This window comes from Aplidium turbinatum, chromosome 4 (assembly GCF_918807975.1).
Source record: "Aplidium turbinatum chromosome 4, kaAplTurb1.1, whole genome shotgun sequence".
Classification (NCBI taxonomy): Eukaryota; Metazoa; Chordata; class Ascidiacea; order Aplousobranchia; family Polyclinidae; genus Aplidium; species Aplidium turbinatum.
Window position 1 is genome coordinate 31,081,289 of NC_137475.1, and position 25,483 is coordinate 31,106,771.

General features: G+C 38.8%; 1 protein-coding gene across 1 annotated transcript; it reads right to left on the reverse strand.

Moving 5' to 3' along the window:
• Positions 1 to 5,508: 5,508 nt before the first annotated feature.
• LOC145769575 (BTB/POZ domain-containing protein 16-like) lies at positions 5,509 to 25,362 on the reverse strand. The gene is made up of 15 exons (XM_082581230.1): positions 25,224 to 25,362; positions 24,870 to 24,986; positions 23,729 to 23,832; positions 22,529 to 22,700; positions 22,176 to 22,279; positions 21,627 to 21,828; positions 18,249 to 18,364; positions 17,584 to 17,768; positions 16,764 to 16,877; positions 12,699 to 12,835; positions 12,359 to 12,450; positions 11,809 to 11,947; positions 9,998 to 10,121; positions 9,240 to 9,437; positions 5,509 to 6,592 (listed from the first exon to the last, which is right to left on the reverse strand). Exons 1-15 carry the CDS (start codon positions 25,319 to 25,321, stop codon positions 6,524 to 6,526), a joined length of 1,971 nt encoding a protein of 656 aa, XP_082437356.1. The 5' UTR covers positions 25,322 to 25,362; the 3' UTR covers positions 5,509 to 6,523.
• Positions 25,363 to 25,483: the final 121 nt, after the last annotated feature.

A 25,483-nucleotide genomic window follows, 5' to 3' on the forward strand; every position in this document is an offset into this window, starting at 1 on the left:
ACCTGCAATAGGCTATATAGCCTACTGTATAGTAAGCTATGTTATGTCCAGTGAGAATCGCATTTTACAATTACAGACAATTAAGCCTACATTGCTTATGTAGAAAATTCTAACTTTTTTTGGTTTTGAATCTTTATTCTCGGACTGACAAAGCCTTTACAGGTTATTCCTAGTAGTTTCGCATACTTAGCCTACTCTTGTAGAGGCTTTTGACGCAGGCCCGGTTACCGAGATTGACAAAGCGAAGCTTCCGATTGTTAAAGTGTTGTTGCCGGGGAATGGTGCCGCTGAATGGAAAATAGTCCTGAAATGCGTCGCTCAAGCGCACACCCCGAGAATCGAACTAGCGCCGCTTGATCTTGAAGCTTCTTCGTTCACAAAGTCACGCAATTGAGCTATCGGGGTAACTGAGCTATTTGTTGCAAGAAACTGAATAATTTTATTGTTACACTATATAAATGTTTTCGGGCCTGCCCTTTTCATCGGTGAACAGATCCACGTTTTTTTGCTTGTGTTTCTCTTAAAAAAATATATATAGGCTACAGTAGTACTATTTTTGGTGCTTACGTATATTTTTTTGTTTCTATTGATTAATCGAGCCTCTGCTCCACATTTTTATTCGAATTTTGTCTGCTACGAGAGCCAAATTATCCTTAAATAGTTGACTCTCTTCCTCGTGGTAGACCACAATTTTATCCGCTCTGTCTACTGGCAGACCGGATTTCAGAGTCAAAGTACCTGCGCCGAGGACGCGTGAAGGAAACGTGAGCGGCGGTCAATTACTGCCGGTTCCAGCGTCCACACGCGACGGGTCGCCGGCCCGTCGCAGGTCATCTTTCTGGGCTATTCAGAAAGAGCCTGTCTCCCTGGCCCGATCCGCCATTGTAAATTTGTGGACGGGTCAGGTAACGTTTTCGATCTACACTCTCCCTCCACAGGTATCTCGACTCCCCAGCGACCTAAGCTGGTGGACTTACCCCTGCGGGTGCATCGTCACCCCTAAATCACGCCGCTCCCCGCCGCCGCGGGGTGTGGCAGGCCGGTTTTTTAAAGTCTTCGACCTGGCTATGTTTGTTTGTGCTCTTTCGCCGTGTCAATCCTTTGTACCCGTGCGCTGTTGATGCGAATAAAACAGTTGAACACTGCACTGACGAGACCGAAAGGTCGAATGCTCAAAACCTGATCTGGCCCAAAAAGCTCAGCAGCTCTTTCCTGAAGCTGCGATCTTGAACAACATCAAGATCCTGGGCATCTGGCTAGGAACAAACAAAACAGAACTTGATAAAATGAACTGGCAGACCGCCATCAAAAAAACACAAACGATCGCCAACATCCACAAACCAAGAAGACTCTCCCTCTATGGAAAGATCTCCATCATCAACACTCTCATGGTACCTGTCACTCTGCATCTGAGTAGAGTACTGATGCCAACGAAACAACACCTCAAAAAACTCAACAAAATCCTATTCGGCTTCCTCTGGCATCCTTCGCCATTTGAACAGCTCTAGAGAAGCAAAACACTTCCTCCTGTCAAAGATGGAGGCATCAACATGGTAAACATACAATCAAAATTCCAAACAAGTCGCATCGACAGAATTCAGCACCTCTTCACACTAGAAGACGCCACCGAAATCTGGCACGAATGGGCCATGTTCAATTTGAGTTACAGAATGAGACACATTAATCCTCTTCTGTTCTCCAACAGCATTCCGCATGCTCCAAATCCAAACGAAATCTATACGGACATCTTCAAGTCCTTTTGCAAATTCAAAGGCTTGAAACATGATTGGGATAATACTTCCTATAAAAACATCTACCTCAATCTGAGCACTTCCATTAAAGTAAATTGGGAAAAAGCAGTCAGGAAAAGAAGCCAGCTGCAAATTTCTCACTGAACTCGTATAAAGTCGGTGTGAATAAATTTGAATAGCAGTTTTCTTCAGAAATTTATGCGTCTTGACTTATTATTTCTGCAAAGAGATAACCCCTAATAATGCCATAAGAATAACATGAATAATTAAAAACTACTTTTTTGTGCCTGTAATTAGGCCTACTAGAAATCATATGTTAAATAAACGTGCGGCCCGCGGTTTCCCCCAGTTATTTATATCTGGCCCTCCTGTAATAAAGGTTGCACACCCCTGCTCTAATTCATCAGCTCAATACTGCAAATAAGCTATTGCTACAGAAGATATATCTTTATAAATTTTTAGAATAGGGCTAAAGAAATTTAGGCCAAAGAGTGATACCTATACGGTATAATAGATCAGAAGGTTCAAGAGTTAAAAACTATAGGCTACTTATTCAGGCTACAGGTTAAACAAGAAAATTCTGAAAACATACCTGACAATCCTTGATGTTCGCTTTCAAGCTTTTCAGTCTCTTTCAATAACCGTTTAATTCTTGAAGCTTCACAAACCAACCCCGTTTCGGGATTTTTAAGATTCATTTTTGTTTTCACTTTTTCTTCTGAACTTTTTCTTTCCATAGCATAGCCTACTTCCTATCTAGTCTAGTAGTAATTCATCTTTGACCTAAAATCAACGCAAAAACACAATTTTTTTATGCGACCTTTGGCGTTTTAACAAGTTTTATTGCGAAGGCAAAGATTCTGCTGGGCAAAACGCCAAGAGATATTACCTAATGTCAGCCTATTTGTCTGTTCAAAAGAAAAAAAAAAAAGGAATATTTTTGTATCGAAAGCTTAAACGTCAGGTCAGCAGGGTTGAAATTTCAATTCTTGAAATTTCAATTCTTGAAATTTCAATTCTTGAAATTTCTATTCAGAAAGAGCCTGTCTCCCTGGCCCGATCCGCCATTGTAAATTTGTGGACGGGTCAGGTAACGTTTTCGATCTACACTCTCCCTCCACAGGTATCTCGACTCCCCAGCGACCTAAGCTGGTGGACTTACCCCTGCGGGTGCATCGTCACCCCTAAATCACGCCGCTCCCCGCCGCCGCGGGGTGTGGCAGGCCGGTTTTTTAAAGTCTTCGACCTGGCTATGTTTGTTTGTGCTCTTTCGCCGTGTCAATCCTTTGTACCCGTGCGCTGTTGATGCGAATAAAACAGTTGAACACTGCACTGACGAGACCGAAAGGTCGAATGCTCAAAACCTGATCTGGCCCAAAAAGCTCAGCAGCTCTTTCCTGAAGCTGCGATCTTGAACAACATCAAGATCCTGGGCATCTGGCTAGGAACAAACAAAACAGAACTTGATAAAATGAACTGGCAGACCGCCATCAAAAAAACACAAACGATCGCCAACATCCACAAACCAAGAAGACTCTCCCTCTATGGAAAGATCTCCATCATCAACACTCTCATGGTACCTGTCACTCTGCATCTGAGTAGAGTACTGATGCCAACGAAACAACACCTCAAAAAACTCAACAAAATCCTATTCGGCTTCCTCTGGCATCCTTCGCCATTTGAACAGCTCTAGAGAAGCAAAACACTTCCTCCTGTCAAAGATGGAGGCATCAACATGGTAAACATACAATCAAAATTCCAAACAAGTCGCATCGACAGAATTCAGCACCTCTTCACACTAGAAGACGCCACCGAAATCTGGCACGAATGGGCCATGTTCAATTTGAGTTACAGAATGAGACACATTAATCCTCTTCTGTTCTCCAACAGCATTCCGCATGCTCCAAATCCAAACGAAATCTATACGGACATCTTCAAGTCCTTTTGCAAATTCAAAGGCTTGAAACATGATTGGGATAATACTTCCTATAAAAACATCTACCTCAATCTGAAAACGCAAAATGAAAAGAAAATTGACAAGATTGATCAAAACGGAAAGAAGATTCCCTGAAATGAGATCCTCTTGAAAAACAAGGAAATCAAACTCCTTCTTTCACCTTACCTATCCTCCATGTCGTTTCGGATTGCTCATGGAGGATACAAATGGGGAGAATTTAACAGATCAATACAATCTGATAGAATAAAAAATTGCAAATTCTGCAGAAAATCTGAAGACAACATGGCCCACGTCCTAATCGAGTGCTCCTTTGCACAAGGAATATGGAAACGCCTTCAACAACAATACTCTGATCTGACCAACAAAGACATGAAAATAACAAAGGACATGATCCTCTACAACCAACTTCATGGAGGACAAAAGAACAACCTGATTCTTTTGACCATGATGAACGTCGCCAAGCACACCATCATCCAAAAGAAGATATCTCTGGACATAGGCGACACATACATACAGGACACAAAACGGTCCACCATTCAAGCCCTGTGGGTGATCATGACAAAAACAAAAGACATAACACAAAAGCACAACATACCTTTGTCATCTGACATTTCTCCTCCTTCCAAACCTCCTCCTACGGTCAGAAGAAAGAAGAACCAGTCGAGACTCTCTCTTCAACCGCCCTCTCAGCCGTCCTCGGTGGTAGGGACGACTGATTGCAGCGGTGAGTCTCACTTGCACAGTACGGTCGTAGAACATCTTTGAAGAAGCTTAGACAACCAAGGGCGTAACAACCTACCTTTAACCCGTCCCTCTCACTTATCTGCAACGGCCTGATGCCGGAAGAGTGATTGCAGCGGGAAATCTTTAACCTTCCCTCTCCGTTGTCCCACTCGCCCTGGGATGACAGCGGCCCATTCCAAGATGACTCTGGGGTCAGCGAAAGCTACCCTCCCTCTGGTCGCTCCTCTCTGGCATCTCCGCCAAATGAGATGTCAGACTGCAGTGGCCCGTTTCCCACAACCAGGTACCCTTCTTCAAGCGGGCAACAAGAAGAAACACACACACACAAACAAACTCAAATAAAATTAAAATCACCTCTCTACTAAAACGCGCTAGTTCTCGAGCTTGACCCGCCATCTCCTAGACTGCTCCAAGATCAGCAGGAGGAAAGTCGAGACAGGCAAATCAGCTCGAGGCAGCCAATAACCCTTATTTATTTCCACAGATTGCCGTCTGCCGCGGTGGGTCCCTTCGGTCGTGGTGAGTCCCTCGCCTCCCTGGTGGGTAGCCTATCTTCCGTGTAAGTATGGTGTGCCTGCTGAGTGTTTGGGTGTGTGGACGGCTCCCGGAGCGGACGCACTAATGATGAGACAAGAAACAAATCCATTTGATATGGAAAATTGTAAACCTGCAAGATGTAGTGGTATCCATCTTGAACTCTGAGCGTTGCGCGAAAATATAAAAAAAAAAGTTGAAACGGTGTGCACTGTCTGCAGTTACTGTATATATATATCTTTGTCAGAGTGACACGTTGAAACAATTTAAAAGTGCCAGTTTGCAGGTCGATCGACTGAAGTTAAGCTTTAGGTACAGACAATATAATTGCAGCCTATAATATTGAAAATATTCAAGTGTTAAAGTAAAATGAATGAAACCTACTTACGCTAGAATGTGAGTTAATAAAATAGATCCTCAGTGACTTTCCTAAAAAAAACTTTCATCTTCTCTCTACGATAAGTCCAGGGGCGCAACTAGGGTTTTGCCGGTGTATCAATCCGCACCAGAAAACAATTTTAACACAAACTACTTTCTTGTAAAACAGCTTTTTTGAACGCTCCTTTGCGTTTTTGATTCAGCCAACACCTTCAGTACCATCCTTAAAGAGAATTAAAAGATATCTATTAGGTATTGAAAACAAATTTTATCAACGCAGGTTAAATTGATAATCAAAAGCAAAGCAGTGGCAACAACAAAAAGACTTCAGTTAAGCATTTGAAAGAAGATGACAATTTCACTTCTTAATCAGTCTATCGGGCTGAGTGATGCTGCCTCAAGTTTTGCACAAAGCAAAAGTGATCTCGTTACAACAGTTGTAGGGTAAGTGATAAATGTCGTGCAATATGGTACAGTTTTCGCAGTAAACAGAAAAAGCTAATCTCAGTAAAACTCCGTGGCAAGAAACAAACGTATTTGTATGAAAAGGGACGCAACATACAATCTTATCTACAACCACTACAGTGAGCTTAAATGTTTCTTGATCAAAATATCCAACATTGACATAAAAAGCAAAAAGTATCAACTTTCCAGTATAGTTGCATTGACACAAATGCTTAATGGCTTATACACATGAATAATACAGTAGGCCTATATCATTGATATAAATCGTAAAAGGATGAAGTGAATGCTAAAAGCTTGCCTAAGTCGTCGATGTATTGTGCACAATGCAATCAATCAATATGGTTAGTAGCACGAATGGCACTGGTTCAAATATTAGCAATGGCTATGAGAACTTTTTGGATACGAACTTTTACGATAATCTCATAAACAAACAACACAATTAACGAAAATTTATACGAATTTTAAACATGACAATTTTGGCAACAGTTCCAAAATGCGCAGATGAAACCAACTTGAGAAACAGACTCATGGCTCGACAAAGGGCAAGATAGTTTTTTGCATCGATTTACTAAACATGCAAGAGGCAATTTTCTTCACCAGGAAACCACCAATGACCGACGATAAAAAATAAACAGTGGAATGCATTAAAAACAATCCGAGCCAAATCAACAATAAATCGTGCAGGGTGCGATGCCTAAGAAGGAGGAAAGAAAATGGAAAAGGAGACGTAGACAGGCGTCTGCGCATCAGCCACTTTTAAAACCTGAAAAAAAGTATTTGAAACAGTAAATAATGAGTAATCTTGCAGAATAGTAAGATACTTATGAGTTATAAACAGACATAACTAAGCAACAACACTACATTTAACATTATAAAAACAAAAAACAACAAGCGAACGTTTTCGGCTAGTCATATAGCCCTTTTCAAGTCTATAAGAAAAATACATTATTGGAAGAAATGCTAAAGAATCATATAGTATCACAGCAAAAATATGGTCAAATCTAAACATTTGAGAAACTGCCTAGCTCACACAAAATGATAACTGAAAATTACACAGCGCAACGGGTCAAGTATTTCAGAGGTAAAAATAATTGAGGGCATGTTTCTATACAAAGATAAATTGTACAAGCAAATTGACGGAGTGGCTATGGGTTCGCCTCTGGGTCCCACCATGGCCACCTAAAGATACGGCCTGATTTGTCACATTTTGCAGAAATTTCCAGGTTTTTCTAACTTTGGGCGAACGTTTAAATAATTTTTTCTAAAAATTAGGTTTTTGCGCTTTCTTTATTCTTTTCTCCAGATGACACAATAGGGTTTTAACATTCTCACATGTTGAAAAACAAAGAAAATTTGATTTTGTAGATTTTAGTCAGACTGTTAATTTTCAATAACAGTCTGATTTTGCGTTTTTCAACTTACTTTTTCTCATTTGCTACTGCTTCCCCAAGACAACAAAAAAGCTTTATGTCATTAGGAAACCACAAAAAGCAAAAACATCTCAAAAAATGTCAGTCAAGCACTAGCAGTAGCTGTAATCAAAATCTGCAAAATGTGACAAATCAGGCCGCATATCCAGGTGGCCATGGTCCCACTCTTGCCAATTTCTTTCTAGCCCACCTTGAAAATAAGATTTTTTCTGAAAATACTTCCCAATTCTTTCCCAAGCTTTACTTACGTTATATTGACGACATTTTTGCCATATTTGATGACGATAATCCTTGTTCACAGTTTCTTGAAGTACTCAATACGCAACATCAAAACATAAATTTTACTGTAGAAAAAGCCACGGAGACTATACCTTTTTTGGATGTAGAAATCAAAATAAATGGTAATGGATTTGATACTTGGGTCTGGCGTAAACCGACAAACACTAATCTTTTCCTTAATTTCAGCGCTGTTTGCCCGTCTAATTACAAATCTGCTTTGATCAAGTGCCTTATCTCGCGAGCTCGAGACATTTGCTCGAACAATGACTGTTTCAATAATGAAATTAATAAATTACGCTCATACTTTGGTGCTAATCATTATCCGACTTGGTTTTTTAATAAGGTTCTTAGAGGGTTTTTGAATTCGGTTTCCACTACGTCTCCAGTTGAGGAGCCTGATTTCAAAAACTTTCTAACAATCCCGTTTGTTGGCAAGGAATCCAAACGTTTTGCCACAAGTTTGTCCAGATTTATTGCATTGAAGTTTAACGTTAAGATTTTTCCCGTTTATAAAACATTTAAAGCTGGTTATTATTTTCAGTTAAAGTCCAAAACTCCTTTCCGCTTATGTTCTAACGTCGTGTATAAGTTCACTTGCTCGCATGATGCGAGATCGTCATACATTGGTATGACCACGCGACATTTGGTGACGAGAGTGGGAGAGCATTTGAATTTGGCTAATTTTAATAAAAACAGTGCAATTAAAGACCATATTAGAAACTGCCAATCGTGCTCAAATAATAAACCGTCATTGCAGCCTTTCAAAATTGTACGTAAGTGTTTGTCCGAATTCGAAACCAAAATTCATGAGGCATTGATCATCAAATCTTTAAACCCAGGGCTCAACAGGCAATTATTTGCTTGCGGAGCTTCTTACCTTTTAACAGTTTTTTGATTAAATTATCACGTCTTGTGCTTTTCGCATTACTTTGTTTTGTGCCACTATCTCTTGTGCTTCTGTCTTTCTTGCGTAATCTGCCTGAGTCCTTGTCTGAACAATCAATTATTTTTACCTCTGAAATACTTGACCCGTTGCGCTGTGTAATTTTCAGTTATCATTTTGTGTGAGCGAGGCAGTTTCTCAAATGTTTAGATTTGACCATATTTTTGCTGTGATACTATATGATTCTTTAGCATTTCTTTCAATAATGTATTTCTCTTATAGGCTTGAAAAGGGCTATATGACTAGCCGAAAACGTTCGCTTGTTGTTTTTTGTTTTTATAATGTTAAATGTAGTGTTGTTGCTGAGTTATGTCTGTTTATGGTTTAAAAGAGTTACCTCTCTACCCAAATTGTACTTATGAGGTAAACACTATTCAAATTTAATGATGTTCCCATGTACAAGAAAATGAAATATCTTCTGACAGGTGTCAAACCCACAACAATGCTTGATATGAACGACTCGGTTACATGTCTTGTCTTACTAGGAATGTTCCCATGTACAAATCATAATTTAATTGATCAATTTTGAAATTTAAAATCAGACTGATCACAATTTCAACGTTTTTTCGATGTCACCTGATATCGCATAAACGAAAAGGAGCAAGTGAAATAAGTATCGAAGATTCATAATCGAATACACATAGTTATTCCGAGAAAGCATGCTGGTACAGAAAAACAAAGAATATTTGAATAACCAGCTCCACAAATGACTCTTTCTCAATAAGTGTCAATTTAAGTACAATCACATTTCTATGTACCTGGCTTCTGGCTGTCTTATGGTCAAGTCCAAAAGTTTGCTCCAGGATACCTGTGGATGAGTGGCGCCACTGGCAGTCATCACCAGGCGTGGGGTGCTGGACAGTGATCTGGTACCTCACCACTCTGTCACGCCTCATGGAGAAGGTGGATCGGTCACAGGCTCGGATGGACAACGATGGGTCAGTCGGTCGCAATCTCTGCGGATGAATACAATTTGTAGAAACGTCACTTTTACGTCACTTACAAAGAGTGGTTTTCCCTGGAGGCGGGAATTACGTCCACAACCTCAGAAGTCTGTGCCAAAGGAGTGGCCTCAGATAACCAACTGATATGAAACCCTTTTGAATAACCGACAGTAAGTTGTGTTACCGAGAGACTAATTTCTGTACATTTTTAAATTGAAAAGCACATGGTCACCTTAGCCACTGCCACAGTCGTCCATCGTCCTTTTAAAGCAATAACTTTTAACTCTAAGTCACTTCGACCCTTGAAGAAGTACGTAGTTTACGCAGCTGGGAAGCATGTGAAGGCTTGCTAGTTTAATGTATCGGTCAGCATACTAACCAAGTCAAAATGAATGAGGTACAGTATGTAAAGCATAAAATCTATACAGAAGGAATAGGGTGTCAAATTATGGTTGAAGATATAACTAATAGCTATGGTGACCACTGATCACTCAAAACGCACAAAACAAATTCGATAACTTTTTAGACATCGTCTTCATTTATACAACCAACTTATTAAAAGCCAATCTTACTTGGAGATAGACGATGTAAGTATCAGAAAAACCGTGCTTCTGTGCCTTTGCTTCAAAATGGAACCCGTGAAGGGATATAATCTCCGAATGGTAGCCTGGCTCATGCTTAAGTATGAAACCGTATCTACATTGTAAAACATCAAAGTTTATGTTAAAAACAATTTTTTGTATGTAAACATCAGTTAAAGTACAAACGAAAACTTGATCACTTTAACTAGTTGGCCCGTACCAGTACTTCAGCTTCAACAAGTACGCTGCCTGAAACATCGGGAAAGGATTTCAGTCTGAGGATAAACCTTCCTCAACCACCAGCTGTTTGATTAAAAATCCAGACATTAAGGATTGGATGCACGAACAACGGATCTACTAAGCGGTTGATTAAATAAACTGTCTGATTAGTTAACCGAAAATCAGTTCGTGTAAAATCAATCTGCAAATCTGTAATCGACGATTGCAATCCGCGGATTACTTTTGAACCATAAAGATAAAACAGGATGCGGAATAAGTAGCTTGATCAACCGATTAGATCCATGGTCGGTGCGTCCAACCTTAAGCTGTTCCGAAAAGCAAGCCTAGCTTATGTTAATTGAGTATTATTTATTTGAATCAACGTAATGCTCAGTACCACTTAAGTTTACATAGTAAATTCCTCAACACCTAACAACAACACACCATGTTAGATCATTACAAAATACATCAATGACCATCAGTTTTTTTTTGCGAGAACGAGATTTTACTGGTTTTGATGTATCCACAATCCTATGAGAAAATTGTTTTAATTTCGCCACGCGTCATTTTATACGGCTGATCACAGCTAAAAGCAGCAAACCACCTAGCCAGCGAACTCCATCTTTTTAACATTTTGACGTAAAAAAGAACGTATTTTTCTAGCTGGAAATGTTTCCCTCACAAGGGATCAAGAGTACACATTGAACAAAATATCCACTGCACATAAAGCAGCACGCGAGATAAGGGTCGGTTAGTGATTCATCTGTTCAACATAACACCACTCACTAAACACAAACATCAAATTCCAGAGTATTGTGCTCTGAGGGTGTAACCATCTTCACAGTTACGCTGACTTCACAATTAAGCTGATTTGTCAAAAATTTGTTTTTAAAGATATGTTTTTATGATTAACATAAAGTGTCCAAAAAATTAAAAACTCTTTAAAAACTTTAACGGGGACATCACCGAATTAAAACTGTACTACTACTATTACTTTTAATAATTAAACTTTTAAAGCAAAACGTTCAGAAAAGTGTCAATAATCAATTTAGCATCATCAGATAGTCAGTATTGTTAAAACTTACATTTGAAAATTCACTTCTCCACAAAGAAAGCCACAGAAGTGTTAATTACATTCTTCTGTTGGTGAAAATTCACGATAAAATACAATTTGAGTTTCTAAATATAAAAACAAATAAACAGCCAATAGACGATGCAAATGACATCAGTTAAATGAAAAACAATCAAGAAAAATATTCAACACATTATTAATACTAGTGTTAACGCTACAGGGTAATAAAACACTTGATAAATAAACACTAGGAATAGGTTAACGCAGCTCCAGAATAAAATGTGAAAATGTTAGGAAAATCACTCAGTAAAAACTATTCACTCAAAATATTAACTAAAGCAATGAATGCAAAATATCACTGCAATGTAACATTGGCACTACAATCGTTGTGTAGAATCCAAAGTGTCAGCAAACCGAAAATTGCAGCACTACGCAAGTACACAACATCTACATAAAAGCGCGACTAATTTCTATAACTTTTACTGCAATATATTTTTCTGGATTGGGATACCTGTTGGCTCCAAGAGAAAAGTTAAGGAGAAAGGACATGTCTCCTCCTCCCTGCAGAGCGTGATAATGATGACTGAGGACACGGAGCAGCCAAGATTGGGGGATGATGTTCATGTACATCACGTCTTGCAGGTGCTTAGCTAGACAATAAATGGTGAGATTAAAGAAAAGTGATAGCTTAAAATAAATATTTTTGGAATAGAAAATCTACTTATAAAGCATAGTATTAGGAAGTATGACATGGCAACACTGGTGCAAACCAAAGATGGCAATTCAAGGCTTCGCCCAGTAAGTTGGTTGGATGAGAATCCAGTTTATCCGAGGTTAAAATGTGAGGCCGGCCACATCTAAGTTAAAGACGTACTGGAGAATTTCACAAATGTTTTTAAAGTGAGTCATGCAAAAATTTAAAACATCATGCATTTAACTTTGATCATGTCAGGTATTCCTGGACCATATGTTTACCAAAAGAACATTGTTAATTGTTGCTTGTATGAGTGGTGAAAAATACCGTAACGAAAACAGGTTAGGGAAGGTCTACTTGAACGTACTATCCGTGATCCCATGTAAACGCAAGCAGCTGAATGCCGTGCTGAATGGAATGCCTTCTTCTCTCTCAAGAAAGGAACAAGTTCGCGTCATGCTGTAAAGCAGATGTTCAACATGTGCCAAGGTAAGCAAAATTAGCCGATAATGCATTACTGTGTACATTGAAATTACACATTACATGTTGACGTTACTGAAAAACCTTATCAAAAATATAAATCAGTTTATAACTGCTTAAACTGAAACAGCACATGGTAGTGCTGCTAAGGTAGCAACAAAATAGAAAATTACAAAATTGTTACTAGAAAACAACAGTGACACCATTTCACTGCACGTATCACTTGCCTGCTGAAGTAAGTCATAACAGTTGTCAATGGCGGCATGAACTGAATGTCTGGGTGAAGCTGCATGAAGAGCCATATGCAGAGTGCCTTGTACAGAGAATATTCGTTGAAGGTAAAGAGGCGGGAAGACTGAAGAATCTGCATTGAAATGTTGTTCGACTTGAAATTGAATTGGTTTTAATCGTATATCACCCTGCTAACAAAATCTGTCCTTTTTAGTTACATTGCTTCCTTCTTTTGCATTTGCATACGTTAAATCAATGTAAAAATGACGGTTGATGGGTGGGCAAGCATAACTTTTTCAAGTAAAATTATCCTCCGAAGCATTTAGAAATATATTTTAAGTGTCACACCAATACTGTTTTACTTTTTTGTTTATATATCTAAACAGCATTAAATATGTTTTAATTCATCATCATCATAATCCATAGTCGGTTTGTTCCCCACTAGTGGGGGTGGCCGATTGTTTCCGCGCAGCAATTGTTTTAATCCCTTGTCTCCATTTCACCCTGTCCCTTGCATCTTCCTCCTTCAGTCCAACTTTTTTAAATTCATCCTTCACTTGTTGTTTCCACGTTCTTCTTGGACGACCGCGTTTCCTCTTCCCATCCACCTTTAGATCTAGTGCCTTTCTAAGAAAACTTCCTTCCTCCCTCGTTATCACATGTCCAATTGTCCATACCATCTTACTCCATTTGCCCTTGCCAGTTGGTCTATGGTCTCTCTCATCTCTAGCATATCCAACAATTCTTCAGTCCTTTTTTCCCTTCTCGTTTTCACCCTACACATTGCTCTCACCATTGACCTTTCCGTTCTTCTCAGGATTGCCAGTTCACTCTCTCTCAATACCCATGTCTCGCTACCATATAGCATTGCAGGCCGCACACAGCTCCGATATACTTTTCCTTTCATCCTTAGTGAAAATTTTCTGCCATGCAACATTTCCCCACATTCCCTGAACTTTGCCCAGCCCAATCTTGCCCTTGTTGTCACCGCTGCTTCACATCTACCACTTCCATTTATCCGATCACCCAGATAACAGAAGTCTGTCACTGTTTCGATGCCATGGCAGAACTCATCATCATGGCATTCCACTTCATTCCTTCCTTTACTGCATTTCCCACAAACAAAACACTTCGCCAATCTTGTTGTGGCTCTCTTGACATTAGCACATCTTGCATGTACCCACTTTCCGCATTCCTTGCATTACATTGAATTTCTCATCACTCTCTTGCCACATATTCCACAGGGATCTACTTTGTTCTCAACAACTGTTCCTTCTGCTCCACTCACCATCACTTTTGTTTTTTCAAGATTCACCTTCATACCCTTGGTTTCAAATGCTTCTTTCCATTTCTCAAACTTTCTTTCCATTCCTTCCATACTATTACTTGTCAAGACCAGGTCGTCTGCACACAAAATTTCACTCAATAAGCCCTCTCTCACTCCTTCAGTTACAACGTCAACTACAATAGCAAATATCAGAGGTGACAAAACTGATCCTTGGTGTACACCAACCTTCACAAAAAACTCGTTTGAATAATTTGATCCAACTCTCACTTTTGTTCTTGCTTCCTCATACATAGACATCACAGCTCTCACTAATACCCCCGGTATACCTCTTTTCCTCATTGCCCACTCCATCACTTTCCTTGGTACTCTGTCAAATGCCTTTTCTAAGTCGACGAAACACATATATAGTTTTCTCTGCTTCTCTCGGTATTCCTCCCGCATTCTTCTCAATATAAACAGAGCATCCACTGTACCTTTTCCTGGCATAAATCCAAACTGCATATCATTTAATTTCACCAATGTTCTCAACCTCTTTTCTAGTATTCGCTCCACAATTTTCATTCCATGCTCTAGTAGTTTTACACCTCTATATGCACTGCAACTTCTCACATCCCCTTTTCTCTTGAACAGTGGAACAACAGTACTATGCTTCCACTCCTCCGGCATTCCCTCTCCATCTAATACCCTTTGGCTAAGTTGTAGCATTACTTTAATTCCCAACTCTCCACTTGCTTTTATCATCTCTACGCTCCGCTCACTTCTGATGGACCGGCTGCTTTATGCAGTTTCATTTGCCCCATTGCCTCCACCACTTTATCACGAGTAACCTTTCCCACTGGACCCTCCACCAGATCAACCTCTGTCATATGATCCCATACATTCTCCTTATTCATAACATTTTCCATATGTTCCTTCCACATTTCTCCTCTGCTTTCCGGGCTGAAATGCAACTTCCCATCTCCACTCCTTATACATCTTCCCCCTACAATATCTTTCCCATTCTTTTTCATTTGCTTTATGAGTCTGAATACTTTGTTTTGGCTTTCCCCCATTTTATTAAATTCCTCCTCAGCACCATTCTTCATAGCTCTTGCAACAACCCTCTTTGCCTTCTTTTTCATACTCTTATACTTCTTTTTATTCTCTTCTGACCCATTTTTGCGCCACTGCTTGTATGCATCTCTTTTCTGTGAAATCGCATGCTTCACCTCTTCATCCCACCACCATGTGTCTCCACGATCCCTCCTCACTTTCTTTTTCCCACATACTTCATCACATGCTGCTAGGACACCTTTCTGAAATGAAGCCCACAAGTCCTACGCACTCATGTTTACCAGCTCTTTTGCTCTTTTCACAAACTTAATTCTCGTTTCTTTTTCCTCCAGTTTCCACACATTTCTCACAAAAACTCGTTCTTTCTTCACAATTTTCTTCACTTTTTTCATATTTAAGTCTCCTACTACTAGTCTATGCTGCAACTCCCACGGAATTACTTTCACATTCTTCAAGTACTTTCTCTGTTCCTGCCCAACCACAATAAAATCAATTTCCGACTCATGTCCTCCTGAGCTGTAAGTCACCTTCCTTTTCTCTTTCTTTTTAAACCATGTGTTGGCAATACAAAGTTTCCTTTCATCACAAAATTCAAGTAGCATTCTTCCTTCCATGTTTCTCTCCCCAAAACCATACCCTCCATGAATGCCCTCGAACCCATTTGCTTGTTTTCCAACATGTCCATTAAAACCTCCTAATCCAAACACCAACTCTTTTGAACTCCGTAAATCCCATTTCTCTGCCAAAACATCATAAAAACTTTCCTTTTCTAAGTAATCCCTACCACTTTGAGGTGCATATGCACAGATTAGCCTCACTACCTCCTCTTCAAAAGCAAGTATCATTGTCATCACTCTGTCACTACTTCTTCTAACTTCTATTACTTTCTCACATAATTCCTCTTTTACCAAGAAACCAACACCACCGATTCCTGTGTTATTTCCTGACCACCATAACTTATATCTCCTCCCATTGGCACCTAAAAACCGCGCTGACTGTCCCCTCCATCTTACTTCCTCTAGGCAACATATATCCACCCTTCTTTTTCTTAGTTCTTCACATATTTCAGTTCCTTTACCACACAAACTTCCCACATTCCAGCATCCGATTCTAACACCATAATCTTTTTTCAATGTTTTTTTGTTTTCTCGGCACCCAGAGATTCTTCGCACCCCTTGCCCATCTATGGGCTTCTGGGGACTAGGGGCCATTTTTAGCTTTTGCTGCATTTAAATAATATTTTGGAGCATAGATTTTCCAGCCGGATGCCCTTCCTGACGCCAACCACAGTTATTGGTGGTGGGCCTAGCCTTATTCACCTTTTAAAAAATTACAAGATGGGAAGGATAAGAATTTAATAACTTATTTAAAAAAAAGAGGTTAGATGTTAAATTGGCGTTTAGCAAAGGAAGGCGGGTATTTAAATTATTATGTAAGTCGCTACAAAGCTATCACAGTAACATAATACGAAATACCTGAAGAAAAAAAACAGATTTAAAGCTAATGATAATACAATGGCAATCCGGAGAGGCAATTAACACAATACGAAGCAACACAGAGACAATGGTAATAGCGTGGCGTTCTGTGATTTGTGTTTATTTACCCTTTGGGCAATACTTTGAGCTTCCAAGCTTTTAAAATTGCTTCCAGTTACAGTAATTGAACGTTTAGCAACGTCGAAATAACGTAATTGAACAAAACATTCTAATAAGCCTCATACCTTATCTAAAGTCTCAGCTGGTACGTCTTTGATGAAAATCGTGCAAGACAGCTGGGAGACGAAGTTTAGTTCCAGCCATCTCTCGCAGGCCAATATCACTCTCTCTTGCTTGTACTGGAGAAGAAATTATGTTGCAAACATAACAACCTGGCCATTGTTAGTTAAAATCTGTAAATCCCTGTATCTTATCAAACTCAGAAAGACAGCTGAACAAAACTCCAGCTAACCAAAGGGACTATTTTTGCATTGATTCAACGTCATCAGACAAAGGGCAATGGGGAAAAGAGAAAATTTTGCTAGCTGGGACGTAGACAACTACTTGGATAAAAAAGTAGTTTTCTTTGTTTACGCATGCACATAAAAAAATGCTCTTGTTGAATGTTATAATGTTAGTCACTTCATAAAAATTATGTTCAAATTACGTAAAAAAAATTATGCAAAAATTACGTACAGTTAGTTTTATCAGCTAAACAACAAATTCACTCCTGTACCACTGTTGTTGGTACACTATTTAAGCATGTTTGAAAAAAATGTACTGCGATTACCACTGTAGAACTTCTTTGGCTTCAAAGTTAGATAAAATGAAATGTAACTGCTAAACGTCTTTCAACAATAAACATACCGGATCGTTGTTTTGTAAAATATAAGCAAAAAAAAACAACTTTTAAAATCTAAACCAGTAACTTTTTAAGAAAAGATATATCTATTTGAATAAGAACCTTCTGATGATTTCCCTTTTAGGATGAAACAGGCTGTAGAGGTTTTAGAAAGTTATAACTATGTTTGATGTACGGTATCTTATATGTATATGTCTTCTTACTCTGGCTGCAGCTTGGAGGTACAGACAAACTGTATCGGCAGAGAGGTTGTTTATCATAACCTGACAGCATGACTCGGAAAGTTGGTTGAATTCTAGACTACATGCTGCTGCAAGGGTTTCTATGGCATCCCCAGTTGACACTATGTTCTCCTCCAAGTATAAGTGGCCCAATGCAATTGCTAATGCTGCAATATAAGTTGTAAAATTGAAGCTAATATAACATTAGTAGAAAAAATTAAAAACATCTGACAGACTTACATTAACGTTCGATAAAAATGAGTCAGCCATGCGTCTTGCAATAGAGTATAAAATCAATTGTATTAGCCAATGTAGAATAAGATTGAGAAAGCTAATCCCTTGAGTAAGCTTGGCTGGAGTTCATTTCATGTGGCAAATACAAACAAAATGTATAATGCACGTACTCTTCTACACACCGCAACAGACGAATTATATAGTACCAGATTACAAATAGCATTTTCCTAAAGAATCTTAACAACTTTGAAAACAATGTACTTGTAAATGATTTTGTATTCTACAAGGATCAAAAATAGCAAGGAGTCGTTTGGCACGTTTTTTAACGAGATTATGACTATTTCAAATCGTAGGTTATGTAAAACAATTGTATCTTTATACAACACAGATTGTAATCAGCAAGTGCCCCTCACCATGTTTTGTAACCCAAGGGTCAGATATTGGCAGCTTCACGTCAATGACCGAGTGGGACAGAGAAGCTTTTAACTTATGCTTCAAACGAAGATCTTCGCCTTGTTTGGACGTCAACCTGTTGAGAGAGCAACTTAACACAACCGACATCAACACAGTTAAAGACTTTAAGAAATTGAATAATTCTCAAAGTAAATCAAGAAAAAGATTTTCACAAAAAGGAAAAAGGCGGTAGCCGACGTTACGTCTATATATTTTTTCAAAGAAGCAATCATGCAAAAAATACCAAATTATTGATCCCATAACCTTATTTTCTTTCAAACATACATTTCACCTTGACGACACACGTCCATAAAATACACGTGACATCAATGTTGCGATAAATATTCATATATTATTTATGGTATCATTGATATTTCGTGCATTAGGATATCACTAATAAATAACTATTGTTATCTACAGTTTCTAAACTACGATCACTTTCAAGGTATCATCGGGGTGAATTTTAATTTTCTACCTTGGTAAAACCAGAACCGTAGTTGAAAAAAGACCAGGGACAAACGGTCTCCCTCAAAAGCTAAATTATGTAAACTTTGGCTCAGGTTCTTTTGATAAAGTTATGCTCTAAAAATGTAGCTAGTCTCTAAACCAGAGGTGACGAACCTGCGGCCAGCAAAACAATTTGACAATCGCTCATGCATTAAAGACAAAAGACATCTCAAAGTTGTTTTATGCCTTCACTGGTACACCTTTCATGATGGGTGGTATTGTGGCATTGCATTATTCACTAGCAAAGCCTTTGCGCAAAATCTGTGAAGTTTGATCATGTGATATCGGTAGTTACAGACTGCATTAACTCTATTAAAAAAAGAGATCTAAACAACCGCATATTCAAACAAATTCTCAAAGACTTTGATGCTGACTATGATGATCTCCTATATTTCAGTGCTGTTCGTTGGACAAGTTGTGGGAATAGCCTATGCTTGGGCGCTTTTATTCTCTTCTACGAGAAATTATTGAGTTTATGAATTTGAAGAAGTGTCCTCTGACTGAGCTGGAAGATAAAAATTGGTTGTGCGATTTAGGATTTATGGTAGATGTCACCGGAATGGCCCGATTCGGTGAGTCCGATTCGGTGAGAGCCTTTTTCGGTGAGAGCCTTTTTCGGTGAGAGCCCTATTCGGTGAGTTTTTTTTTTTAAATTATTGCGCGCCGTAGCCTAATTATCATTGCCGTTATAGGGTTAGGGGATAGGGGTTAGGGGATAGGGGATAGAGGTTAGGGGATAGGGGGTTGGGGGTTTTTGGGGTTGGGGTTTTTTTGGGGTTAGGGGGTTGGGGGGTTTTGGAGTTGGGGGTTTTTGGGGTTGGGGGTTTGGGGTTAGGGGTTTTTGGGGGTTGGAGTTTGCGGTTTTGGGGTGTTTGGGGTTAGGGGGTTGGGGGTTTTTGGGGTTGGGGGTTTTTGGGGTTAGGGGGTTGGGGGTTTTTGGGGTTGGGGGTTTTTGGGGTTGGGGGTTTTTGAGGTTGGGGGTTTGGGGTTAGGGGTTTTTGGGGGTTGGGGTTAGGGGGTTGGGGGTTTTTGGGGTTGGGGGTTTTTGGGGTTGGGTTTTTTTGGGGTTTGGGGTTTTTGGGGTTTTGGGGGGTTAGGGGTTTGGGTTAGGGGTTTTTGGGTTAGGGGTTTTAATTAGGCTACGGTACCCGATAATTTTCAAACAAAAATTCAAAAAAAAAAACACAAAACCCCCCAACCCCAAAAACCCCCTAACCCCTATCTCCCAAACCCTATCCCCTAACCCTATAACGGCAATGATAATTAGGCTACGGCGCGCAATAATTAAAAAAAAAAAAACTCACCGAATAGGGCTCTCACCGAAAAAGGCTCTCACCGAATCGGACTCACCGAATCGGACTCACCGAATAGTAGCAGACCCAGATGTCACTATAAGTATAACGACTTAAATGTACAACTTTAAGGGCCAGATCAACTGTTGCACTCGATGTTTTCCAAAGACAAATCTTTCATGTCAATGCTGGGCCTTTGGGGAAATCAGTTGAAAGATAACAATTGCACGTATTTTCCCCACATTGAAAAAACGCAATCCAACTTCCTACTCAATACGCTTTGGAATGTTCAAGCCTTTTGGAAAGTTTTAATGTTAGATTTTAGCATATCAAAAGCAAAGAACTGGAGCTTGATGTCTTTTCTATCCCCGTCAATGTTGCACCTGCTTCGGCACCCTATGAGCTCCAACTTGAGCTCATAAAACTACAGAGTGATGACACGCTAAAAGAAGCAGTTGCTTGAATTTTATCGTGTATGTTTATCAAAGGAAGAGTTTCCAAACTTGAGAGCTCATCACGCTCTCAAATGATCATCTGTTTTCGGCAGCACGTACCTATGCAAACAGTTCTTTGCTAAAATGCACTTTACAAAAAGTCGTTTCAGGTCGAGGCTGACAGATGAAAATCTTAGTGGCCTATGCAGTTGAGAGTTGCCACATCGTAGCCTACTGAGCAAAAAATTTCAATGCTTTAATGTTATTTTTTAATATTTTATGCTTCAATGCTGCATTAAATAGCTTCAGCTGTATGATTCGCATGGGCTTTTGTTTGTTGTTTGAAAAAGAAATTTCATTAACTGATTTGTTGTTTCGGAGCATAATGGTCGAAACATTTAGTCAACCTGAGCAAAAAGGATAGAGCCAAAAAAAGAAGTCATACTCATATGAAAGCAAACGCTTCTAAAGTTAAACTGTCTTCATTATCAGTGCAAGTACTGTTTCTCTATCCTTTTTGCTCAAGTTGATTTGTTTTTATTTTTTGCTGTTGTATGTTTTGATTCTGTGTAACATAATTTCAACTGTGTGGGTTTGATTACTTTCATCTGCCGTTTGTTACTTTTCATGAATAATATCTTGAGTCGCTTTTAAAAGATTTCATAGTAGGTTACGATTAAAAAGTTGTGTGGCCCGATAACTCATGTGTAATTGACAAAGTGGCCCGCGACCACAAAAAGGTTCGTCACCCCTGCAGTCTAAACTGTGGTTAGAAGAATCATATCTTCTATGCTTGTCCTGCTGGTTCAAACCCAGTTGCACCACTGGGAACATTACCTCCAACGGCATAAGAACAAGTGAGCGTGTCCCACACGTCAAGCGGCTGATATTAACAGTCGTCTGCAACACTACGGCTACCAATAAATCAACAAATATTCCTTCATGTAGTATCGACAAGTGTTAGAACTTGGCGAAAAAATAAGTTTGTATGCTTGACAGCTAATGCTTGAAAAGTTGTCAGTTGCTCAGCCGTGATGAAAATTTGCAAAAAGGCGGTTACTGAAGCACAATTAAGTGCGCACGGGAGTGCAGTAAAACAACTTGCCTATGTGAAACCTCCTTGTAATCATTGCTGTAGACGTCGTTTTGTGATATGAAAGTGTCTACTTTCTCAGAAGTGCCATCATTGTACACACGAGGTTGGTCCTCGGATAGCGCCTTGCGTAACACCGTAGTCAGCGCTTTAGACTTGGTCATATAAGCCCGATGTAGCTGCCATACCTTGCCCATGCAGTGGAGTCTCACATCTTGAAAACAATCAAAATTAATTTCTACCTAATTAAATTATTTTCGCCTAACAACACAGAAACTCAACTGACAGCAGTCTCAAACCAAACAAAAGAACCGCACTAAACAACGACTCACTGACTTCAACACCATTCGTGGTAGCATATGACCAGGGAACTGTGTTACGAAAGCTAGTGCAATTCGCTATTAGGCTACCACTGCGAACTAGCAGCATCAGCATAAAGCAATTGCATAAAGAAGCAGGGGAGTTATGGCTGCGATTGTTGACTATTCAATTGCATATTTACAAAATACAAAAAATTGAAAACGCACGCTGCTATTAAAAGGTCAAGAATATTTGTCATACCTGGCTCTTGCTTCAAACAGACCAAACGAGAAAACATTTGGAAGAGTTGATTGGGATCTTTAAACCTTGTTCTAGATGTCCGTGCTGATGACCCATATATTTTCCTGCAAAATGCAACAGAAGTGAACAGTAAATCAATTCAATTTAGTTTTCTTCAGTTAAACGCAAAAGAAACGATACTGTGGAAATAAATTACAGCAACAAAAAGGTGGCAAAACCGTAATGATTTGAGACGTACATGTACAAGATCTAATTTTATAGTGTATGTATCATTTAATATAATTAGGCACGGCCACTAAACCTGTTAGTTGAAACAAGTAAACTTAAATAAAATAAAAAAGTCAGATACTGACCTCGTTTGTGTTGAAAATGACGTCATAGGCCTTGTAATGTTAAAGTCTCGATCATAGGCGGCCGCGTCATCAATGGACGGCGTTGTGAAAGGCCGAGACACAAGTGAGGTGCGACCCCAGGCGCTGCCCAAAAAGTCACTTTCTCTTGTAACAGAAAGATATGGGCTCTCACCTGCATTATAATTGCAATGTTCAACAGAAAATAAAATATTGCCAATTTGAATAAAAAAATTTAAAAATTGGATTTGAGTACGATAAACAATATTGATTTTTTTGCCACGTCATATGTACTGTTATATTGCAAAATCAAAATGCAAATCCAACAAACTCTTCGAAAGTGGAACCAATTTTAGGTGTGACAAAAAGAATACCTCTTTAACTTATGTGCGTCAAACAACTAGAAAACAACCCTTTTAAGTGGCAGTTGAAAAGTAACCATGAGAAAAATTATGGAACTCAACCAAAAACCCTCTGTGATAAAGAAAAAAGTATGAATAGCTCACTGCATCATGATTACATTGAACTTTAAGATAAAATAAAAGCTTTATGCAGAAATAAATCTATACACAACGCAATCAAATCTTTAAGTTAGAAAAAATTGTATACTGAATAAAATACTGTGCGATTGCTAATTTTCATAGCATGTGTTAAGCGTCTCATGTATTCAAAAGTTTAAGGATAAGAGACAATCCAGCAACTTTTTTCAATTGTACCTACCTATACCATTGAGACAGTAACCTATCTTGTTGGCAGTGTCGCTTACGTCAGAACCATTCTCCAGACAGCAAATAAACCGTTTTTTACATTGATTCAACGTGTGCAGACGGGCGTGGTGTGTTGTAGTCCAAGCCACCCGCTTATATACTAGCCGAGTAGCCGTCATTGCAATGACAACACCCTTGGGCACAGTGGTGGCGGGGTGATCGGAGCACAAGGTCTTCAAATCTTCATGTAACGAGTGACGTTTATTTTGATGGTTATCAACGTCTGCAGACGTTGAAGCAATGTAAAAAAATGGTTGATTATTAGCTGTCTGGGTCATACTGTCAGTTCCATATTCCTTTATCAATTATCACAGGGTGACAAGCAACGAATCACACCAGTTGTAAGCGTGCATTTTAACAACCTAAACTTTTTGAAGTACCCACGTACAGCACAATTCAGACTACTACGTGATCACCAATTCGGCTGGACATTGACCTGTTTTGATATTTCTCACAAAGTTATTCTTTCTAGTAGACACAGATTTGACTGCTTGTGATAACCCCAGAAAATCTCCTCCAAGCAACTTTGGTGAACGCCATCTAAATATTACAAAACATATTGTTCAGTTGGAAAACGAAGTGATAAAATCATCACTTTTTTTAGTAACAATAACTGAATCAGAAAAGTGAAACAGAGAAAATAAAAGTGGAACTTAGCTGACAGATCATATTGCTTTTTCAATGGTACAAAATTCTAAGCCAGAATTTTAAATCTTCGTTGATATATATATGTATAACTTTTACTAGATCTAACCTTAGTCGAATACAGTACTAAAAATATGATTAGTATACTCATGGCCACCTGGAGATGCGGCCTGATTTGTCACATTTTGCAGATTTTGATTACAGCTACTGGTGGTGCTTGACTGACATTTTTTGAGATGTTTTTACTTTATGAGGTTTCCTAATGACATAAAAAATTTTTGTTGCCTTGGGGAAGCAGTAGCAAATGAGAAAAAGTAAGTTGAAAAACGCAAAATCAGACTGTTATTGAAAATTAACAGTCTGACTAAAATCTTTGAAATCAAATTTTCTTTGTTTTTCAACATGTGAAGATGTTAAAACCTATTGTGTCATCTGGGGAAAAGAATAAAGAAAGCATAAAACTCTAATTCTTAGAAAAATTTATTTAAACGTTCGCCCAAAGTTAGAAAAACCTGAAAATTTCTGCAAAATGTGACAAATCAGGCCGTATCTTTAGGTGGCCATGGTATACTGTACTTTATAATACAAATCGGCTTGCCTATCAGCTCTGTTTGTTGTATGTTATGGTACATGCCAGTAATCTGGAATAACTTATAAAAAATAACCAGAAAAATAACTTAAAAACTGATATTAATGCCAACGTTTGTCTGCCACCACAGCCTCACCAGCGTAGTTGATGGAATGGCCACTTCTGAGTAGGTCAATATAGGTTTGATATACCTTGTTGAGTTATACCGGTTCAATTTAGCTTCGAAAGAAGTTTTATTAGTTTGAAGATAAATAGTCTTACAACAAATGTTTGCACACATCAATTTCAAGGTCAAGCATTCCAAAAAAGAAACGTTTAATAAACAAAAAATTGAAGTTGTTACCGGTTTGTCGATCCAACAGAATACATTCGAACCCTTGATCTTGCAGTTGGCTGCTCAGGTTCGACACCATCCACAAGAACACCACGTAATGCGCTGTGAGGAGCACATAGTGTTTTTCTGCAATAGCATGAATGCAAACCATTAACTATAAAGAGAATCAAGCAAAGACGATCGTTTTAGCTTAAACTCTCTCTGAGAAAGGTTTCATCTAATAATCATCAATAAAAATTAAACAAACTGGACTTCCAACAAAAACCTTCAAAATTGTAAATTACTTAACTTGGCATATATCGTTTAACTTTTTCTTGTGATGCATAGACTTTAGACAATTGATTATAGGTTACTAATACATACTCAGTATATGCTATAATACGTTGAGGAGGCTTTGGAAGAAATGCTGGCATATATGCCTTCGATGAAGATATAGTAGTTGTGTCACATGTTTTTGCCATATTCAAAGTTGAAACCTTTGCGCCAGTGAATGCACAACTTGATAGCTATTGCACTTCTTTTTATCACAGCTATTAAAAATAATTAGGAATTAAAAACAAACCCTAACACTTAATGTACATTAAGTTAAAAAATACTGAAAGACAGTATTCACAAATTAGAGG